At 52.3% G+C, this 21,838-nt stretch overlaps 3 protein-coding genes across 9 annotated transcripts in view; 2 read left to right on the plus strand and 1 right to left on the minus strand.

The window, feature by feature from the left end:
- The first annotated feature begins 5,190 nt into the window (after nucleotides 1-5,190).
- Gnmt (glycine N-methyltransferase) lies at nucleotides 5,191-9,324 on the plus strand. 2 transcript variants are annotated; one of them, NM_017084.1, is given in 6 exon segments: nucleotides 5,238-5,447; nucleotides 6,891-7,018; nucleotides 7,575-7,685; nucleotides 7,879-8,021; nucleotides 8,109-8,230; nucleotides 8,317-8,590. In NM_017084.1, coding segments are annotated over 6 exon segments (882 nt in total). In that variant the 5' UTR covers nucleotides 5,238-5,241; the 3' UTR covers nucleotides 8,489-8,590.
- Nucleotides 8,703-20,895, minus strand: Pex6 (peroxisomal biogenesis factor 6). Of its 3 annotated transcripts, NM_057125.1 has the most exons (17): nucleotides 19,963-20,864; nucleotides 18,074-18,237; nucleotides 17,320-17,403; nucleotides 13,698-13,800; nucleotides 13,484-13,617; nucleotides 12,914-13,025; nucleotides 12,347-12,555; nucleotides 11,777-11,972; nucleotides 11,523-11,599; nucleotides 11,070-11,196; nucleotides 10,787-10,992; nucleotides 10,450-10,511; nucleotides 10,170-10,278; nucleotides 9,795-9,911; nucleotides 9,499-9,576; nucleotides 9,224-9,363; nucleotides 8,707-9,055 (listed from the first exon to the last, which is right to left on the minus strand). In NM_057125.1, the coding sequence occupies exons 1-17, from the start codon at nucleotides 20,842-20,844 to the stop codon at nucleotides 8,919-8,921; spliced, it is 2,937 nt and encodes a 978-aa protein (NP_476466.1). In that variant the 5' UTR covers nucleotides 20,845-20,864; the 3' UTR covers nucleotides 8,707-8,918. The 3 variants fall into 3 exon arrangements, 2 of the variants coding, with proteins under 2 accessions (XP_063122650.1, NP_476466.1); XM_063266580.1 differs by having other exon boundaries at nucleotides 8,703-9,363; nucleotides 19,963-20,895; XR_005488842.2 differs by lacking the exons at nucleotides 8,707-9,055; nucleotides 9,224-9,363 and having other exon boundaries at nucleotides 10,183-10,278; nucleotides 19,963-20,895.
- Nucleotides 20,896-20,918: 23 nt separating this feature from the next.
- Nucleotides 20,919-21,838, plus strand: part of Ppp2r5d (protein phosphatase 2, regulatory subunit B', delta) — a 30,035-nt gene continuing 29,115 nt past the window's right edge. Inside the window, exon 1 of one of the 4 annotated variants that reach the window (XM_063267359.1) lies at nucleotides 20,919-21,044. The gene's annotated coding sequence lies outside the window, so the exon portion shown is untranslated. Of the gene's footprint in view, nucleotides 21,071-21,838 lie in introns of all 4 variants that reach the window. The other 3 variants (XM_017596731.3, XM_001062510.8, XM_006244570.5) reach the window with 3 other exon arrangements.

Consider the following 21,838-nt stretch of genomic DNA (forward strand, 5'->3'; position numbering starts at 1 on the left):
TGTTCCTTCCTTCCAAAGGACCTGGGTGTTGCACCCTTGCTACCTCCCCTTCCACCAGCCCATCCCATCAAGCAGGCCTGGTCCAGTATAGATAGGCAAAGGCAGGATTTGGCTGTCCAGGCTGGTCTCTCAACTATAGAAACCTTTTAATTTAGGTGTTGCTACACTTTCGTGACTTGCCACCCCCAGAAGCATTAGTTGGAACTGGAGTTAAGCTCACTTTCTTACAAATCCCTTGATACAAAGGAGAAAGGCCCGAAGGCCTTATTTAGGTGAGTCCTAAAAAACCAACTAGACAGGACCTAGCAGGTTCTGTGCTTGACAGTGTAGGCACGTGTGTGCCAGTGTGCATTTTTAGTTGATGAGTCTCTCTGGCATAGCCTGTCCTAGAATTACTAGCCAAGGCTGGCCCTGAACTTGTAAACCAGCTGCGTCACAAGCATATGCCATGCCGTACTCTTGGGGACCTTAAGCTGAAACCTAGTGGATTCCACACCACAAAGGAGCAGAACTCTGGTGAAGTCACACTGCAACCAGGCCTTGTCCTCAGAAGTGACTTGCTGGACCCTGAGACTGCCATATAGCAGCAGTGTGATACCATCACTTTACTGGGGAGCTTCGGATCGAACTCAGGGCCTTGCCATGCAAGGTGAGTGGTATCACCCCCGAGCTACATCCCCAGTGTTTCCTACTAGAGGAAACAGCTAAAGATGCTGTTTCTCCAGCAGCCTTTAAGTCCCTGAGACCTTCCCAGATCCTCAGGCACAGTCAAAGAGGGTTAAGTGGCCTCGTGTGCATGCGTGTGAGTGTGTGTGTGCGTTTGTGTGCATGTGTGTGCGTGTGCGTGTGTGTGTGTGTGTGTGTGTGTGTGTGTGTGTGTTTGAGTGTGTGTGTGATGATAGGGAAAATGAAAGTGTATCTGTCCTAAGCTGTCTGGTTTTCAGATTATCCATCCAATCCTTTTGTATGCCCAGACAAGCCATTGGTACGTAACAAGACTTCCATCTCAAAAACCCCAAAGTGGGTCTGGCATGGCGGATTACACCTGGGAGATCCTTAGAAAGCACAGGCCAGCCTGGGCTACGGTAGTAAGACCATGTTTCAAGGGGTTGGGGATTTAGCTCAGTGGTAGAGCGCTTGCCTAGGAAGCGCAAGGCCCTGGGTTTGGTCCCCAGCTCCAAAAAAAAAAAAAAGACCATGTTTCAAGACAAAATTGGCCAGCAAGATGGCTCAGTGGTCGATTTCCCCTACCATTGAGTTACTGGTACATCTTTCTTACCCTCACAAGTGTGACCCTGCCTCACTGTTCCTTGTCTCACCCTCAAGTCATTGGTAAACAGATTTGCTCACTGCACATCAACTGGCCAGGTGATTATTTTCTTTTAGCTTAAGGTAAAGAACAGACTGCTTTTTGCAAAGAATGCGTCTTTTAGTTGAGTGTTGCTGTGCATCATCTCAGCATTTAGGCAGAGAGGCAGGAGGATTGCTGCAAGCTCAGCCAACTACAGAGAGACCTTGCCCTCCTCTGAAAACAAAGAAAAACCTGTATGTAGCTTCACACTTACTCACCTGTAATCCCAGCATTAAGGAGTCTGAGGCGGGGGGGGGGGGGGGGGGAGGGGGACTTAGCTCAGTGGTAGAGCACTTGGCTAGCAAGCGCAAGGCCCTGGGTTCGGTCCCCAGCTCCGAAAAAAAGAATTAAAAAAAAAAAGGAGACTGAGGTGGGGTTACCTGGAGTCCCAGACCTACATAGTCAGGCCCTTTCTAAAGAGAATTAAAAAGTCTGGCCTGGGGGGTTTAGCCCAGTGGAATGGCGCTCAGCACTCAGGTTAAGACACACTGGGTCTGGGGTTGGGGATTTAGCTCAGTGGTAGAGCGCTTGCCTAGGAAGCGCAAGACCCTGGATTCGGTCCCCAGCTCCGGAAAAAAAAAAAAGAACCAAGAAAAAAAAAAAAAAAACACACTGGGTCCGCTGCATCCTCTTCCTCAACATCTCTAAATAACCTGTCTACCCTCACAAAAACATTCTACTGGGCGTGGAGAGAGACCCCACCCTCACAGAGGTGCTTGCTTTTGTTTTCTCGGAAAGTCCGAAGGGCAGGTGCTGCTTCATTCAAGATGATTTTTGTTTTTATCAGTAGTCTGGGCTAGCCTGGGACTTACCATGAAGCCAACAGTACTTTCAGATTTCGTGGAATTCCCCCTGCCCCAGCCTGTCAATGTGCCCGCCATGCCCTGGTTAATCACCCTTCCTTCTCCTTTCTTGATGTTTGGGTGGTTCTCACTCTGTGGCACAGGCTGGCCCTTGAACTCCTGAGCTCACGTGATTTCCTGCCTCAGCTTCCTCCATAGTGGAGACTATAGGTGTTCCAGAAGTCCATCACGGATACTTAAGCCAGGTACAGTGGCTCATACCTATAACCCCAGCCTCCTGGAAGTGGAGCCAAGAGCCTTGCTTTCAAAGCTATAGTATATAGTGCCAGGATGGCGAGAGCTACATAATAAAACTGTCCAAACAGTGGCTCTCAACCCATGGGTCACAGCCCCTTTGGGGTCATATTAAAATCCTGCATATCAGATAATTACATTATGATTCATAACAGTAGCAAAGTTACAGGTTTGAAGCAGCAACGGATACTGTTAAAGTTGGGGGTCACCAGATAGGAGGAGCTGTGTTATAAAGTATCACAGCGTTAGGAAGGTTGGGAAGCACGGGTCTAAAACAACAAATGGGCCAGCAAGACTGTTCAAAAGGCAAAGGAGCTTGCTGCCAAGCCTGATGACCTGAGTGTGAATTCTGGAACCAACATGATAGGAGAGAACTGAGTTTCACCTGCTTTCTTCTGAACACAGACACATTTTGTTGTTGTTGTTGTTGTTGTTGTTGTTGATGCTTTTTGAGACAAGGTTTCTACGTAGCCCAGGCTGTCCAGTAACTCACAGGGATCCAACTGCCTCTGCCTCCTGAGTGCTGGGATTAAAGATGTACATTTAGCTGGGTCGTGGATTCACCTTTAAACCCAGCACTCGGGAGGCAGAAGCAAGCTGATCTCTGGCAGTTCAAGGCCAGCCAGGACTACACAGAGAAACCCTGTCTCAAAAGCAAAAAAGTACCTATCACTTGCTATACCTGGTTCCCCAATTTTTAAAACCTAAATAAATAAATGAAAATATACCACTTAAGATGTTCAGATGAGGGCTGGATAAATGGCTCAGTGGTTAGAGCACTGACTGCTCTTCCAGAGGTCATGAGTTCAATTCCCAGCAACCACATGGTGGCTCACAACCATCTGTAATGAGATCTGGTGCCCTCTTCTGGCCTGCAGTCACATATGCAGGCAGAATGCTATGCATAAAAATAAATAAATCTTAAAAAAAAAAAAATGTTCAGATGAGATTTGAAAGTCTAGGGTTGATAGGTTTATCCCCCAAATGTTTTAATGCATGGCATCGGATTTACTTGAAATTCCTAAATCCAGTCTCTCTGCTCTTTGGACTGATGTAGCAGATTTGCCTTGAACTTTATGTAGCCTAGAACAACCTTGAACTCCAGCTTTTCTGTCCCCAGCTCCCAAGTACTGGACTTAAAGCATGCACCATCACACTCAGCCTTGAGACTCTTTCTGAGCCTAGTGTCAGAGACCTGTGTATTGGGACATTGAGTCCCCGAGCCTGAGCCTGGAAAGAACCATTTGCAATTGCTCTGTGCTAACAAAATTAAAAAAATGTGGGCTGGAGAGATAGGTCAGCCATTAAGAGCCCTATCTGCAGCTAGGGTGATGCATGCCTTCATTCCTAGCACTTGGGAGGCAGAGTCAGGCAGATCTCTGAGTTCCATGACAGCCTGGTCTACAGAGTGAGTTCTAGGACAGCCAAGGCTGCACAGAGAAACCCTGTCTCACAAACAAAATACAAACACAATAAACCCACTTGCTCCTCTGGAGGTTCAGTGGCTTACAACTGCTGGTAACTCCAGTTTCAGAGTATCTGATGCTCTGTTCTGGTCTCCATGGGTACCAGACATCTACAGGCATATATGAAGTCAAAACAACTATACACATTATAAAAAAAGTTAGATCATCGGGCTGGAGAGATGCTCAGTGGTTAAGAGCAATGATCGCTCTTGCCTAGATCCTGAGTTCAATTCCCAGCAACCACATGGTGGCTCACAACCATCTGTAATGGGATCTGATGCCCTCTTCCGGTGTGTCTGAAGACAGTGACAGTGGACTCACATACATACAATAAATAAAATAAATAAAAATAAAAGGTCACACAGTTGTAGTTGTTCTTCCATCTCTGGGGTTCTCCCTACATCAGAAAGGCTAGGGGAGGGAGGCATCTCTGGGCTTCTCTTGCTGTAACTAATCTTTGTGGAGTTGGAAGTGAGGGGGCGAGGCTGGAAGGCTCCCCCCTCCCCCTGCCGCATCTGAGTCTTTGGTCACACACATCTTCCAGAACCTGCTTTATCCCTGCTGGGATCTTGTCCTTGGTGGGGAAAAAAGAGTGAGCGGATGAGCCAAATTGACCCCAGAGTTATGAAGTGATGCCAGGCAGAGCTGGGACACTAGGTGACCTTCACTCCTGACCCTGAACTTCTCCCCCTGCCGGCGCCCCCATGGAAAGCAGGCTTACAAGGTTTCCCAGAGGGTTCTCCAATTCTTGAGCACAAATAATCCTCCTGTCTCAACCTTACTACACCAGGCTTTCGGAGAGTGCAGAGTGTATAACAGCCTGTGGGTTGGAAGGCCCAGGCTACCTTAGGAGGCGCAAGCGGTGAGGTAGAGACCGATGCTATCACCTAGAGAGATACACGCCTATCTCCAGGTGTACTCCTGTACTTGGATGTTCGGCCACCTTTCTCAAAGCCTGATTAGTGGAGTGTTCCCTCCACTAAATGTTATGTGTGATATGTAGACAGCTTACTGTGCTGGGCCTGGTCTAATTCTGCTTTGGGCGGATTTCAAAGTCGTCTTCCCTTTCTTACTTAGGTAGGGGTGCTTTACTTTATTGGTTCCTCCTGGCCACCCTGGTGCGTCCTATCTGACCTATCTGACTATGGGAAAACCAGATCCAGGATTGCCAGGCTGAGCTATCCTCACCGCGGGGGCAGCCTGCCTGGCCCAGGGCCCAGCAGGGGCGTGTCCCTGCGCTCACCTGCCATTGGCCAGGTGGGGCCGCCCTGCCAGAGGACTATAAGTGCGTGCGGAGCTAGTGGCCTGAGAGCCAAGCGCCGTCAGGATGGTGGACAGCGTGTACCGTACCCGCTCCCTGGGGGTGGCGGCCGAAGGGATCCCCGACCAGTATGCGGATGGGGAGGCCGCACGTGTGTGGCAGCTGTACATCGGGGACACCCGCAGCCGTACTGCAGAGTACAAGGCGTGGTTGCTTGGGCTGCTGCGCCAGCACGGGTGCCACCGGGTGCTGGACGTGGCCTGTGGCACAGGGTGAGTCCAAACGAGCTGGCTTGACTAGGACTACTGCACCACAGGAAGGCCATTCGGGGCAGCCTTTGTGGGCTGGAGCCTGGCAGGCAGTACTAGGGGGTCAAGAGTCCTTGCTCATCGGGGTAGAATGGACATGGTGAGAGCATCTGCCGAACCAGTGTGGGAAGGGGGCCAGGGAGACTCAGGACCCGGGTGTGAACAGAGAAGGGCTCATGGGACAGCAAAAGCCGAGCATTGGGTCAAGCTTGATCCTTGGCTCCAGCGTTGTTCCTCCTGCGATGGCCTCTGGCAGTGTGAACAGAACATTTGTGGCACGTTTGCACAGCCAAGAGCTGTGCCAGGAGTTTGGGTACATGTGTTGCAAACTGTAACAAAACCCCATGAGGTAAGTAGTGGTTTTCTCCAACCAGTATTAAAGGAACTCATTTCCAAGAGGTAAAAGGCCTCCATTTGGTGGAGAGGATATAGACCAGGATAGGGTCTGACCCACGCTCCAAAGTCAACACAGGACACACAGAGACACCTCTGACTGAGAGAACTTCCAGGAGCACCAGCACGCCAGGTTCTCAACTGCACGTTCATCATCGCCTGGAACTCCATCCCAGGGGGAAGTCAGCGCCCCCTCCTGGCCATGCGGGCCACTGCACTCACATGTACACATAGAGACATCATTGAAAACTTAAAAAAAAATGTTGCTGGCAGGAGTGGTGGCACATATCTTTAATCTCAGCACTTGGGAGAGCCTAAATAGGTGGGTCTCTGTGAGTTCCAGGCCATCCAGGGCTACATAATGAGATACTATCTCTAACAAGAGGGGGCTGGGGGGGTTGGGGATTTAGCTCAGTGGTAGAGCGCTTGCCTAGGAAGCGCAAGGCCCTGGGTTCGGTCCCCAGCTCCGAAAAAAAGAACCAAAAAAAAAAAAAAAAGGGGGGGGGCTGGGGAGATGGCTTATGTTCTTATAGATGACCCAAGTTCGGTGTCAACACGCTCCCCTGGCTTCTGCAGACGCGAGGCACACACATGATGGACTTTTTAGGCAAGACACATAAAATTAAAGTTTGATTTTTTGTTTTTGAAACATTGTCTCTCTTTGTAGCCCCAGCTGTCCCAGAACTCATGATTTAAATCAGGCTAAAAACCCTTTCAAAAACTTGCTACCTGAAAAGGAATATTCTTTTTTTTTTTTTTTTTCTTTTTTTTGGAGCCGGGGACCGAACCCAGGGCCTTGCGCTTGCTAGGCAAGTGCTCTACCACTGAGCCAAATCCCCAACCCCTTGAAAAGGAATATTCTTAAGGGGTCGTCTGAGGTCAGTATAGATGGCCTGGGACAGGAAGCAGAGGAAAGGACTCTGGAATGTTATGTTTGGGGAAACGTCATGCACATTTGGGTCCCCAGACCCCTCTGACTGGGCCTCTCAGTCCCTGGTCTCTGACCTCATCCAGAGTGGACTCGATTATGCTGGTGGAAGAGGGCTTTAGCGTCACGAGTGTGGATGCCAGCGACAAGATGCTGAAATACGCACTGAAGGAGCGCTGGAACCGGAGGAAGGAGCCAGCCTTTGACAAGTGGGGTATGTCTGTCCAGCCATGCCCCTGGGGCATGCATCTCCAGGGCCACTCTTCTGTCTGCCCTAGCTCTTTCATGCAGGGTGGGCTGGCTGGTTTTCCTCAGGGCAAGGTGCAGTTCCTCTGACCTTCCTAAAAAGGGAGGCTTTGACATCAAAGTGGGATTCCAGGTGCTAAGAGCAGGTTTGTGCCATTTTTGGTGCTAGGGTTTGAACTTGGGCATGCTAAGTGGACAGGTGACCACTGAGCTACACGGCTAGCATTCTTTATATTTTTCCCGTGCTGCCTGGTCTGGCTGGGCTGGGTTCAGGTGATGGATGCTTCTGTCTCGGTTTCCCATCCAGCAGGGTCCAGAGGTGTACACATAATACACTGGACCTGCACTGTTTACGGCATCCTCTCTCTCCTCCGTACAAAAGCCCGAGTGGAGAGCTGGCTTTTCCAACAATGGCTCTCTCCCATGTCACCCTCCTTGTCCCTAATGAATCCCCGCGTGTCTCTGGGTGGAGGTGGTTGCTTCTGTGCTGTGCTATAACTTCGAACTCCTCCCCCGGCCTCTAGTCATTGAAGAAGCCAACTGGTTGACTCTGGACAAAGATGTGCCAGCAGGAGATGGCTTTGACGCTGTCATCTGCCTTGGGAACAGTTTTGCTCACTTGCCGGACAGCAAAGGTAAGCTGGTGGCCTTGGCTGTGGCTCTTGCCTTGAGCTCCACCACTTCCGCCGACGGCTGGCCAGCTGCTGTGATAAGGGCTGACCTGCGTTTTGCCTGTCCTCTTTAGTGCTGGCACTTGGGAGGGAGGTGGGAGGAATAGAGGTGCGGGTGCCCAAGCAGATGGTGTCTGTGGCCCTGCCTGGCACCCAGGTGACCAGAGTGAGCACCGGCTGGCGCTAAAGAACATCGCAAGCATGGTGCGGCCCGGGGGCCTGCTGGTCATCGACCACCGCAACTACGACTACATCCTCAGCACGGGCTGTGCACCCCCAGGGAAGAACATCTACTATAAGGTTGGGCTGGTCCCCAGTGGGACGGGAGCTGGAGAAGTCCCATGGTGGACTAATGGAAGCTAATGCAGCTGATGCCACTGCCCTCAGAGTGACCTGACCAAGGACATTACGACATCAGTGCTGACAGTAAACAACAAAGCCCACATGGTAACCCTGGACTACACAGTGCAGGTGCCAGGTGCTGGCAGAGATGGCGCTCCTGGCTTCAGGTATGGCATGATTTGGCAGGAGAGGTGGTGGTGGGGGAGACTTGAGGCCAGCAGCCCTCATTATTTGGCTGGGGGCCCTGTTGCAGTAAGTTTCGGCTCTCTTACTACCCACACTGTTTGGCGTCTTTCACGGAGTTGGTCCAAGAAGCCTTTGGGGGCAGGTGCCAGCACAGCGTCCTGGGTGACTTCAAGCCTTACAGGCCCGGCCAGGCCTACGTTCCCTGCTACTTCATCCACGTGCTCAAGAAGACAGGCTGAGCCTGGCTCCGGCTCCCACCCTAAGACCATCGCCTACCACAGATATTGCAGAGATGTGGGGGGCAGGCAAACAGGGAGTCGACAATACAGCCTTCCCTTGCCAATCCTGTGCCCTGTGTTTCTTTCAGAAGTAATGTGGTGTTCATCCCACCTTCCCTAGACCTTACTCTTCCCATAACCTTGGCATTTGCACCGCAACCTCTCACAAGACCAGCAGGGGGCAGTATAGACTTTATTTTCTGTCTGAGAACTGGGGCCTCAATGCCCATTCCAGGCTGCCACGCCCCCAAGCTGCCAGCCCTGCCTCTTCTCCTGGGCACAAGGGCCTCCCACTAGGGATCTCAGGGTATCTCCTGGAGGGAGGCAGCCTTCAGGTGGCAGGTGGCAGCTACCTCCAGCCAGGTGGGCTTTTGCAGGCGGCAGGAAGCTCCTAGCAGGCAGCAAACTTGCGTTGGATACGCTTGTATCGCAGCAGCTCCTGCTCGCTGACTGAGGGCTGCAGCCGGGCTGCGGCCTGCAACAGGTCCTCCATGGTGAGCAACAGTGCTGAGCTCCGAGGCTCCAGCCCTGAGGGATGGCGAGGAACAGTGAGGCCAGAGCCCTGACCCCAGCTGTAATCTATGCCTAGGTAGGAGAGCAACCTGGGGAGGTGCCTCCTGCTCAGCCGTTCCTCTGGAATTCCAGGACTGTCTCCCCTAGTTTCTTGGTTCCCGTCTAGTGCTGGCAAGGGCTCACCTTCCTCTAGGTCTCGGACCCTGCGTTTGAGGGCGGTCATCATGGCGTCAGAGCAGAGAGAATAGAGGTCTGCGCCGGTCAGCTGAGGCGGGCAGCAATCCAGCACATTCATCAGGCTCACAGAGGCCTCCAGCTTGAACCTATCATACCCACACCAGAAATGTTAAAGCTGGCCTCACCCTCAGAAGGCACACTGACTGGCACACATCCCCCTAACCATCCCAAGCCCCGCCCCAGCTCTGACAGCCCCGCCCCAGCTCTCTGACAGAGCGTACTTTCGTGTGATGGCGCTCAGAACGCGCAGCTGGGAGGCCCGGTCCTCACTTGCTCCTACAAACACCAGCTTGTCAAATCTTCAGAGAGATAGAAACAGGAAGTGTCAGGGCCGCCACATGGGAGGTGAAGGAAGCACAGGATAGAGGTTAAGGAGAAAGGTCCAGGGGGCTGGGGATTTAGCTCAGTGGTAGAGCGCTTACCTAGGAAGCGCAAGGCCCTGGGTTCGGTCCCCAGCTCCGGAAAAAAAAAAAAAAAAAAAAAAAAAAAAAAAAGGAGAAAGGTCCAGGATGCCCACCTGCCAGGCCGCAGAAGGGCAGGATCCAGGAGGTCTGGTCTGTTGGTGGCTCCGATCACAAACACATCCTGAGTGCTGTGAAGCCCGTCCAGCTCAGCTAAGAGCTGAGACACAACTCTGTACGGGAGGGGGAGGCAAAGGCCAGAGAGTCCTTGCTGTGCCTTCAGACTAAGGTGCCTTGCCGAGCCCTGCCCCATGTCCCTCCCCACACAGGTGAGCCTCCTCAAAGCTCCCATGTGTTTTTGGCCTCCCTTCTAACTCTGAACCGGAAGAGCAGAACTCCTATCTTAGAGACCTGATCTGGACACTGATGTGACTAATCTCACGTTCCTCCCTTCTGGGATCCCAGACTCCATTACCAGTCGAACCCCTGACCTGTCCATCACACCTCCAGAGTCTCCACTCCGTCCACGGCTCGGAGCTAAGGAGTCCAGTTCATCAAAGAAGATGATGCACGGGGCAGCAGCCCTGGCCCTGGCAAACACTGAGAAAGAGGCTTGAAGTCAGGGGAGGAGGATGGCAAGTGGGCCTGACTTCCATTCCACCCAGACAGTTGCCCAGCTGGGGCGACTGTGAGCAGCAGCTGGGGAAGATGGAGGCACAAGGCTGCTGGAGTTGGGGAAGGGCCCGAGGCTGCCTCTCCCTGCTTACTCACCTTCCCGAACATTCTCCTCACTTTGGCCCACATACATGTTGATGAGTTCTGGCCCCTTTACACTGAGCAGAAGAATGAGCAAGTGAGACCCATCAGACATGCACAAGACCATTGTCCTCCCCCTCCCCACTTGCCACAGCTCCCCCCACCCCTACCTGTTACACCCCCCACCCACTACATCTTCCCTTCCCTCCACCTGCTGCAACCCCCCTCACTGTTACAGCCCCCCTCCATACCTATTACAGCTCCCCTCCCCCACACACACCTACTACAGCTCCCCTCCCCCTACACCTGCTAGAGCTCCCAGCCTCCCACCTTCTGTAGGAGCCCTGCCAACCTGAGAAAGGTGAGGCTGCACTCAGTGGCTACCGCCTTGGCCAGCAGGGTCTTGCCAGTGCCTGGGGGCCCATGGAGCAGAAGGCCTGATCGTCTTAGGCCCAGGCTTAGCAGCTCAGGGTGTTCCAGAGGCAGTTGGATGGTCTCCAGGATCTCCTTCTTCACATCCTGCAGCCCACCCACATCGTGCCAGGACACTGAAGGGATCTAGGAGACAGAGCAGTGGTTAGGGATGTGCAAGGAGAGAGAGCTCTAGCCCCGCCTCCAAGGGCCTGGACTCTCACCTTGGGCGCTCCTACTGCTTGGGAGTGAGCCGTTTGTAGTTGATCTAACGCCTGCCCGAAGTCCTCGGCCAACAGGGGAAAGCCAGCGGCACACAGCTCCCCCTCATCCTCCTCACTCATCGCCAAGCTACAAGGAGAAATTCAATTCGGGCTGGGCTCGCAGATGCAACCCAGCATCCGGGAGGTTGAGGCTAGAGATATTTAAGAGTTCCAGGCTGTGCCTCTGATCCCAGCACTCATGTGGCAGAGGCAGATGGAACTCAGGAATAGCTTGGTCTACACAGTGAGTCCAGGCCAGCCAAGACTACATGGTGAGCCCCAGCCTTAAGGGTAAAGAGGACCAGGCCAACCAGGCTATGGATTAAGACTCACAAACCACAGAGAGAAGCCTCTCTGCTGGGCTCCACTGCCTTCTCCCCACCTTCCCAGGCACCTGTGACGAGTAAATCTTACCCTGCAGCTTTGATCCTGGTGCAGGCTGCCCGGCTGGCATGGGTCAGAAGGGCATAGAGGTCCCCTACCACAAAGCCCTAGGGAGTTACACAAAAGGACACATGGGTAGGGCATAGGAGGCGGAGCCCGGGTCTGGCCTCCAGCTGGAGCAGAGGCTTTGGTGGTTTCCGGTCTCATGGGGCAGCAGAAACAAAGTCCTGTGTGTGACAAGGAGCCTGTGATCTCCCGGAGTCAAGGCCCCTGTAGGTACTCACCGCACAGCGCCGTGCCAGCTGTGACAGGTTAACCTCCTGGCCCAAGGGAAGATGGGCAGTGAGGGCCTGCAGGACACTGAGCCGCTGACTCTCAGACAACACTGGCACCTCCAGCTCATGAGGAAATGCCGTCCGCACATCGGTGGGCAGGTCCTGGACACGGCTTGTAGTGGCCACCACCATGAGAGGAGGGCACCTGCAGACCGGGAAGTGGGCAGGGTGTAAGAACATGGCTGGCAACTTCTGAGTTTGGTGCACAGGAATGGACAGGGTTGGTGTCAAGATTGGGTAGGGATAAGCATCCGCCATGTTCCACCATTCTCCCTTGATGGTGGGACAACGTTAAGGGGGACTCTGCTTCACACAGAAGCTCACGGAGGTCAAAGGCTTCAACCTAGTGTTTCCTTCAAAATGCTAGACCGCACCCTCCTACCTCTGGACACTCCTCTAAGAGTTGGCCCCAAGGACGGTTAGCTGAGATTTCTGAGAAGCTAGCAGGGTGTGAGGAATTGGGGAATGGAGGACTGAAAGGGGGGTTTCCTCTTCAGAAGCTGCCTGCTCTCTAAGTACCTGCTCAGAGGGTCCTCATCGAGGAGGAGGTGACGCAGTGTGGCCACAACGCGGGCATCCTCACCCAGCCCATCTCGGTCCCGGCCCAGAAGGTCCAGGGCTGTCAGCAGGAGGACCACAGGCCTGCAGCGGCGGGCCCGGGAGAAGGTGGTCTGCAGCTTTGTCTCCACAGTCCTACTGCTATCTGCACAGAGGCTGGAGCAAGGCACCTGGGGAGAGACCAGATGGCTCTGTGGGAAGGGACAGGTCTACCGGGGCAGAGAGGTGGGAGGAGTCAAAAGATGCAGGCCATCTTTCCTCTGTAGAGCGGGGATGGGGAAAGAGGTACACGGGCCAAGCGGAAGCTTTTGTTTACCCTGTCCATTGCTCGGAATGTGCAGCCTTGAAACCCCTCCGTCCTCAAGGGACCTCTGAGGAGCTGAGCACCAGTGGGGCTACATACTGGCCTGGACCACTGGGCTGAAGCGTTAGAGCTGCTGGATGGCGATGAGGGAGCACAGAGGGGGAAGGAGGAAGGCAGACTTTGAGCTTGGCAGAAGTGGCCGGGGTTGCTCCAGAGGACTTTACCTTCAGCAGATGGAGCCCGAGGCGACTGCATGCAGCTGTGACCGCGGTGGTCTTCCCGCTGCCTGGGGGACCCTGCAGGAGCACACAGCTGGTTCCTGTGAGCAGTGTTCCTCTGCCATGAGAGAACAGATACTGTCTCCCACTTTCTGCCCAGTCACACAGGGAGCCCTGGATCTCATAAGCATCCCGTTTGTCCTCCTGCCCCGCTAACCCCCACCCGTGCAGTCTCCTCACTCTGAGGCCTTGTCTCACACCACCCCTGGTTCCCTGGCTGAAGCTCTGAGGGCATTTTGCAGTCACAGACCACCGAGCCTTAGTGAAGCCCGACTTGATAGGTTTGGTCTGAAGAGCATATGGGAGGGGGGGCCGGATTTGGACCACTGGAGTGGGGTGCTATGTCCTGTGGGGGATGCAGTGGTAAAGGGCCAGGCTTGTGTAAGTAGCTTGTGGATTCCAACTCTGGGTGACCCCTGGAAGTTATTTCCCTGGATGCTGCTCTGCAGGCAGGGAAGCTCCCAGCAGGCCCTCCTCATGGCCTGGATCTACACCTCCTGGTGTGGCCTCACTTACCCGGGCTGCAGATGAGGCTTCAGGACAGCACACAGCTCATTTACCAAGGCCTCCAGGCCTGGAGGAGACAAGCTGTCCCAGGGTGGGGACCTTCCTGAAGGCAGCGGGGGGACACGACTCAGGGTGGTACCAGCCTGTGAAAGTAGGAAGACGCCCGCCGAGGTTCTACGGTGCCCCAATTCCTTTGAAGCTCTCCTCCCACCCAAGGCCTTACCAGGTATAAAGAGGTGTGTGTGGTATCGGCCAGGAAGGCACTGGCTGGCCCATCTGGGGCTTCTCCAACCGTTTTCTTCACTTTGAAAAACACCTCCCGCCACCTGTAAGAGAGGGTCAGTGAAGCCAAGACCGAGAGTCCACATTTGCACCTCTCTGAGAGCGGGCAGCTTACCCACAGAGGACCAAATTAGGAGCAGCACAGGTCAGTGCCCTGAGAATGAGGAGACAGGGCAGGGTGCTGGGTAGGGAGGAAATGGGGATGCAGAAGGGCAAGCCTCTCGCTACAACCATCAAGTAACCCAGGGAGGGCTTCTCTCCAGGCATAGAGCCTAGTTACGTACTCCAAAAGGTGAAGCCACTGTCATTAAGCACGGCAACCTATGGCCATTTCCCTTGGCTTCGGGAAAGTCTGTCCTTCCTACAGATCTGCACCCAGGTCCCAGATCTCGGACACAAGTGTCCCTCGATTTTAACTCAATAATCCAACAAAGTCTTAACGTTAGATTCTTTTTTGTCCTTTTAATTTAAGATGTCTATGAGTACACTGTCGCTGTTTTCAGACACTCAAGAAGAGGGCATGGGATCCCATTAGAGATGGTTGTGAGCCACCATGTGGTTGTTGGGAATTGAACTCAGGACCTCTGGAAGAGCAGTCAGTGTTCCTAACCTCTGAGCCATCTCTCCAGCCCTAAAGTTAGATTCCTTAATCATGGCATCTAACTCTATTTCTGGGGAGGCTGAGGCAGAAAGGTCGTAAGACAGAGCAGGCTGGCCTACAGAGTGAGTTCCAGGACAGCCGGGGCTACACAAATAAACCCTGTCCCAAAATGAAAAATAAAATATAAATGGTAATACTATTAAGCATTACTTCATCCTTTGAAGGAAAAAGACCGCCCAGACCCTAGGTTCATCCCCATTCTGTCTGATGGGTGTGGGGTGTGACTCTGTATTTTATGCAATCTGGAGGCAGAGCCAGGGCGAGCAGTCACTAAGCAGTAGCACTGAGAATCAGAGTTATTTAAGCTGCTAACTGGGAAGACAGTAAGCACAGATAGCAGCCAGCAACCCAATCTCCTAGAGACATCACTGAATCTTCCTTCAATTCCTAGGCAGTGAGACACAGTGAAACAGAGTATACTGTAGGCCTCTCTAAGACCCACTGGGATGCAAACCCCTTACCTAAAACGTCTTACACTTGCCAAGCTGCTCACTGGCAGCCAAGGCGGCTTCAAGGTAGAGGAAGGTTACAAAAGGTAGAGGAAGGTGTTACAAAATTCTTCTAAGGGTGGCTGGGGACTGGCTCAGCTGGTGAAGTCCTACCCAAAAAGTATAAAGACCAGAGTTCAGAGCCCGAGAACTACCATAATCCCAGCAAGCACAGGAGGAGGAGACAGGGAATCACCAGGGCAAGCTGCCTACACAGAGCTCTAGGTGCAGTGAGAGACCCTGCCTCAAAATAAAGACAGAGCAACTGACGACATCTCAGGTCCGTCTTGGGGGCTCATGCTCACGAACCCAAACAAGTTTCCTCTGAGCTATTTCAGCTGGCCGTGGCTGTGGTTAAAAACTACAAGGTAAGGGGAAGACGCACTGTGTCTGAAGCCCAGAGCTTGGTGTGTGCCAGGTAAACGCTGAGTGTGAGCCGTGCTCTGGCTCAGAAAACCACACCTCAATGTAGCTTAGGTAGGGTATAGCCTCACATCTCTGTCATGCCAAGCGTCTTGTTGGGACATTTTGGAAGCACTGCATGGGAAAGCAATGAGGGGTGGCTATGTGGGGAGTTAGGAAAGGGCCATTGTCTTCAGTGGGGGTTGTTGCTCCACTTCAGGGAGCACAAAGGCCAGATCTAACCCTACAAGAGCACTGCCAAGGGGGAAGAGGCCTGGCATTAGGCAGGCAGGGCACACGGAGGAGCTCATGGCTCCCACATAGCTTTGGTTCATGAAGTGAGTACAGAGAAGGCTGAAGAGGGTCCATCCATGATGGAATGCCTTTCTAGGGAATATGAGATCTCTGGGTTTCCTTTATCAAGCCTGAGTGGCCTAAACATTTATATCTGCCCTTGGACTCACCTGCTTGCTGTCCTGAGAACCCACTCAGCACCCAGGGCAGGCAGGTTTCTAGTGCTGGGCCAGCAGCAGTGCAGAAAGTGAGAAAATGGCCTGCTGCGTCTCAGAATGCTCGACCACCTGTTTTCCTTCTAAGTACTAAGTGTGGGTAGTCTGCAGGTCTTCTTTTTTTTTTTTTTTTTCAGAGCTGGGGACCGAACCCAGGGCCTTGTGGTTGCTAAGCAAGCGCTCTATCACTGAGCTAAATCCCCAACCCCGTCTGCAGGTCTTCTATAGGAAACCAGGTCAGGGGCTGTGGGTACAATGACTGCCTAGCTCCTAAAAATCCCAGGACTCGGGAGATAGAAGCAGGAAGACAGAAGTTCAAGGCCACCATTCACACACAGATTTTGAGGTTAGCCTGGGCTAAAGAAAGAAAAGAAGGGAGGAAGGAAGGAAGGAAGGAAGGAAGGAAGGAAGGGAGGGAGGGAGGGAGGGAGGGAGGGAGGGAGGGTTGAAAAATCAACCCAGTCAGGCTGGGTACGGTGTTGTACACCTTCAATCCCAGAATTTGGGAGACAGAGGCAGTTGGGTATCTGTAATCTCTAGGCCAGCCGGGGCTATGTAGTGAGACTCCTTCTCAGAACGAAACAACTAAGTCAGGCATGGTAATCTTAGCACCCAGGAGGCTGGGCCTGGAGAATTACTCCAAGTTAAAGGTCATTTGGGGTTTTGTAGTGAGTTTGAGGCCACCCTGAGCTACACAGTTAAGACCCTGACTCACAAAAATGCAGCACCAGCTCTTAGGCATTTGTTAAACAAGAAACAGAGGCAGGAGACTGCTCAATGCCAGCCTGGATGCCAGGCTCCTGGTGTGGACTAGGGTTACTAACATCTCAAACAAAAGTGGAGGACAGCAAGATGGCTCAGCAGGTAAGGTCCTTACTGCCAAGTCCAATAACCTGTTTTATTCCCAAAACCCGTAAGGTAGAAGGCGGGACCCTTCTGAGAGTCATCTTGACCTTCACAAGTAGCACACGCACATGCCCTCTTGAATACACACAAACAAGGTAAACAAAAAAGAAAAAGAAGAAAAAACACTACAGGAAACCGCTCTAGAGAAGACAGGATTACAGCCTGGGGTAGTTACATTTTCTTTCCTTCATAGAAGGCCAAAGTAGTCTAAGTTCTTTTCCCAAGGTCAGGTTGGCTTTGAATTTATCATGAAGCTGTCCTTGAACTCATGACCTAACTACCTCTGCCTCCCAAGTGTTGCAATTACAGACGTCCACCATGCCCAGCTTGTGTGTTGGAGCTTGAATCCAGTGCCAAGCAGGCCAAGTGTTCCACACTTTGCATATCTCAGTCATAGGCAGTGATTCTTAACCTGTCTGTGGTTACGTCCATCTGGGGGCCAGAAAGTGCTTTTCTCTCTCTCCAGCGCTAACAAGATATCCTTTCACACAAAATTATTACATACAACTTGTGGAGAGAAGACATGGAGAGAAGACTATGGAATTACACTCAGGTTACGAGTGAATGAGGACTATAGATGAGGTGACAGCAGCATACCTGGGCAGTCTCTCCAGGCTTCCTTCCAGGATCTCAACTTGCCCAGCCGTTGACACACACAGAACATCCCCTTCCTGGACCACCCTGCAACACACAGTGGTCTCCGTCAGCTCACAGCAGGAGTCAGGAGTGTGTCCCTGACACCTCTGGGCCTCCTTCCAATGAGAAGCCCCACAACTTCCCAGGCAATGTTTTAGGGAACAATTAAGACTTAGAGCATGGAGGGGTTGGGGATTTAGCTCAGTGGTAGAGCGCTTGCCTAGCAAGCGCAAGGCCCTGGGTTCGGTCCCCAGCTCCGAAAAAAAGAAAAAGAAAAAAAAAAAAAAAAAGACTTAGAGCATGGGAGGCTGGAGAGGTGGCTCAGTGGTTAAGAGCACTGACTGCTCTTCCAAAGGTCCTGAGTTCAATTCCTAGCAACCATATGATGTCTGTAATGGGGATCTGATGCCCTCTTCTGGTGTGTCTGAAGACAGTTCAGAGTACTCATACACATAAATCAAGCTTAAAAAGGAAAAAATAAAAAAGGAAACCAGAGCTGGAGAGGGCCTCCTGGCTCTCTTGGAGTTCTCTTTGACCAAACAGGCTTTTTTCTATTTCTTAGAATATCCCAATTGACCTCATGCTTACTCCAGTGCTCTCTGCCACAACACTGCCTAGAATGTGACTTCTCTTAAGCAGAAGCTCTGGGTCCCTGGGTCTGAGACATGGGATGGAAGGTGGGGACAGGTGAAGTGTTCTTTTCCATTCAGCTGACCTGGGCGTGTGGAAGTGCTGGTAGAGAACATGGTCATATTTCCCATTGACACCACAGTGAGGCGAGGGCAGAACTTCGATGTGTAACTCTCGAGCAAACGGAGGCCCAGGCAGTAGTGAGCAGCTTCCTTTGTCCTCAGCAGCAGTAGAGTCTTCCAGATACCTCTAGTGGAGAAAGGCACCGCCTTACAACCTCCGAGTCGGGTTTTGTGCTCTTAGCAGCCAGTACTTGCTCCTGCCTTTGTCTTTGGCGAATCAAGGCTAGGGCCTGAAATAGGCAAACTGCAGACCCTTAGGGAACCAAAAGCTCTCCTGACGTGTACCAAAGCTGCCTGTGAAGACAAGCTCTCTGGGCTTTTGATACTTGTCACCCCAAAGCCAGTGAGGTGCAGAAACAAAATGTATGTCTCTAAGTCCCGTTTTCTGTTTCTTGTTGACAGTTTCATATAGTCCAGACTGGTAGCTTTGTTGGTGGGAATGCTCTTGAGTTCCTAATCCTCCTGCCTCCACCTCCCAAGTGTTAGCATTACAGGTATGCGCCACCATGCTCTGCCTCTACAAGGTCTCTGAATGACAGCAGGCAGCTACACAACTGACACCAAGTGGTCTTTGGTGAAGGCACAACTCTGGCTGTGGGAAAAAGATGGTTTTGTTGTCCTGTTCTACAGCTCAGGTTGACCTTCAACCCAATGATTTCCCTGTATCAGCTTCTCTGGAACTACAGATAGGAGCTACCCCAGCCAGCTCTGAACAGATCCTGACACCACTGAAAGGCTGGCTCAGCTGACTGACCGCTCTACCTCCCTTCTTCAGTCAGAAGGAAACCGTGCTCACTGTTATTCTCATATGGGCATCTTGGTGGACCAGTTCAGTCGATATGGCTAGGGTGTTTGGTAAGTGCTCTTTCACTGAGCCACACCTAGGTCCGAACACCTCACAGTACTAACCGGTCACTCACCTAACAGATGTTTCTACACTTGTGGGCATGTGGGCATCTGAGGGAGGTTAAATCAACTCCAGAACTGGTGCAAACTAGTTAATTAATTTTAAGTGGCCACTGGCTTCCTTTCAAGCCAGCACCAAGTTAAACCATACATCTACATGATTAGAAACGAAACTGTAGCCGTCCCCCCACAAGCACAACTATATTTTTAAAAGTAAAGGCAGAAACCAAACACTTTCAGAACTTCTCTTAAATGTATTTAATAAGACATATTTGAACATGAGTACCAAAGATAACAAAGAATCCTATCAAGGAATGTACAATATATGACTGAGGACTAGACTGTGTAATCATAAAAATAAGTTATATATCCTAACAAAGATGGAAAAAGCTAGAGGTGGGTTCGGTCCCCAGCTCCGGGAAAAAAAAAAAAAAAGAAAAAGCTAGAGGAAGAAGAAATGTTAAAGCTATGCTTATGAAATCATGAAAGGATTTATGCAAGAGGTGCCGTTTTTTTTCTTTTTCCTTTTTTTCGGAGTTGGGGACCAAACCCAGGGCCTTGCGCTTGCTAGGCAAGCGCTCTACCACTGAGCTAAATCCCCAACCCCGAGAGGTGCCGTTTTTTCAGGTAGGCCTTTAAGTAAATTTATCAACTAAAGCTAGAACAGGAAGTCAGTCAAGGATAAACAGAAGGCAAAGGTACCAAGGTACTAATGTGGCAACCCAGTTACTGACTAGAAGTGTGCAGACCTGGCACTTGATGGGGAACCTCACCTTTCACCTGAACACACGACAGTCTGATAATAGAAAATGAGTAAACAAGAAACTAAGAGACCTTAAATGCAAAGTCCAATTGTAAGGCACAGAGGGCCTACATTCTACAGCTTTAGCCTTTCAATTCAGTAAAGACAGGGAAGAGGGGAGAAAGAAAAGGAAGCATTCCTGACCTGAATTCTGAGCTCTCCCACTTCCAGGGGGTCACAGCCGAGATTAAAAGCTAGAGTGGCAGGCACAAACACCAGTCCGTCCGCGAGTGGCTCTCCCGGCTGCCCAGAGTTGGGTCCCAGTCTCGCGGACAGGTCCCAGCGAGGCTCTAGAACCTGTACTTGAGCCAAGTGCGGCTGGGAGGTGTTTGGTAACTCTCCGACTCGGGCCACCCATACCCATTCGCCCTGGAAGAGCCCGAGACTCCGGAGACAGCTCCGGCTCACACCTAGTGCATCTCCAGTCCCTCCCAGAACTCCTCGGAGCTGCCGGATTGAGTGGGAAACTGCAAAGGAGGAAACTACGGGCGGGGGTGGGGGATGGTTGTGGTCCCTACTCTCCGGGTCCAGTTTGGTCCGCCCCTGGAGCTCAGTTACAGCTAGCCGTGTCCCCGGGCCCAGCAACCCTTGCAAGGCCGGTCGCGTCTCCAACACTCGAGAACCGGGCACCGGTAGTGTCTCCCCGCGACGCACCAGCAGCGGCCCGACTCGAGGCCCAAGCCCAGGACCCGGAGACGTGCCAAGCAGCGCCCAGCCCAAGGCTGGAGGCCGCCGCACAGGCCGCGCTCGCACTCTCGCTCCGGGGCTCAGCGCTAGGACCCGCAGCAGCGTGCGGCTCACCAGCAGCGGCGGAGGCCCGGGCCCTCGCTGCTCGCATTGGGCGCCGGACCCTTCCACGGCCGCCACGAGCAGCGCGGGTCCCGCAGGACTTTCGCTCGCCGGCCGTAGCGCCAGCACCAGGCCTACCCCGGTCACTGGCCACGGGCCCCCGGGCGGCAACAGCACCGCCAACGGTGGTGTCTCAGTCGGGAAGGGTTCTAGGACATGCAATACAGCAAGCGCCATGGCGAGGGAGACTGGAGCCGCTCCACTTCCGGAAATAAGGAGCAGAGAAAGTCCCCGGCACGAGAGGCGTTTCCGCTTCCGGTGGGAAAATGGGCGGGGTGTCGGAAGCCGAGTCGGGTCGCTAAGAAGACGTACTGTGCGGGGGCTGGTTCGATGGCCACCTCCGTTGTCGTCGACGCACGCGCCCTTTGACTCTGAGTGTAGGAGCTTTTACCTTTACAATTCGGTAGGGCAAGTAGCGTCCTCTCAGTCACCATGTCCCATAGCATGAACTCAATGTTTAACTGATCAAGAGTAATAGTGAAAAGTGGAAGGAGTCCATTTTCCTACGAAATCTTAATTTGTCCCGCTCAACGAAGGTTACCAGGAACGTTGTAGGAGGGAGTGGTAGGATAAAACTGCCCCAGACATGCTTATGCCTTTTGTAGTGGCTTATGTAGTGGCTGGTGACTGAATTAATGTCTGTGATTCATGTAGCCCGGTAGCTTGGTGTTACCACACCTCTTCCAACACACCCTACTTAAAGCCCATGTTCCAGTGCCTTGGGTCCTTCATGTTCTCTGTCTGTTCTTCTACTCTGACCAAACTTTAGGATTGAACAGTTTACCTATTCTCTCAAACCCGTTGCTCTACCCTAATAATCCTCGGAGAGCTATAGGAGAATGCTACAGGAAAGGAAAGGGTTGAAGGCTTCCGTGATGGGAACTGAGCCTTACTGTTTCTTAGATTTCGTCTTTGTCTTTACTGCTCCATTATATTCAGCGATAGGTCACTTTTTTTTAATGATTTATTTTATTGTGCGTGCATTGCTGTTTTGCCTGCACGTATGTCTGTGTGAGGGTGTCAGATCCCCTGAAACTGGAGTTACAGACAATTGTGAGTGACGGATGGGTGCTGGGAATTGAACCCAGGTCTGCTGGTAGAGAAGTTAGTGCTCTTTAACAGCTGAGCCATCTCTCCAGCCCCCATTGGTCACCTTTCTAATTAACAGCTA

The sequence above is a fragment of the Rattus norvegicus genome, chromosome 9 (genome assembly GCF_036323735.1).
Source record: "Rattus norvegicus strain BN/NHsdMcwi chromosome 9, GRCr8, whole genome shotgun sequence".
NCBI lineage: Eukaryota > Metazoa > Chordata > Mammalia > Rodentia > Muridae > Rattus > Rattus norvegicus.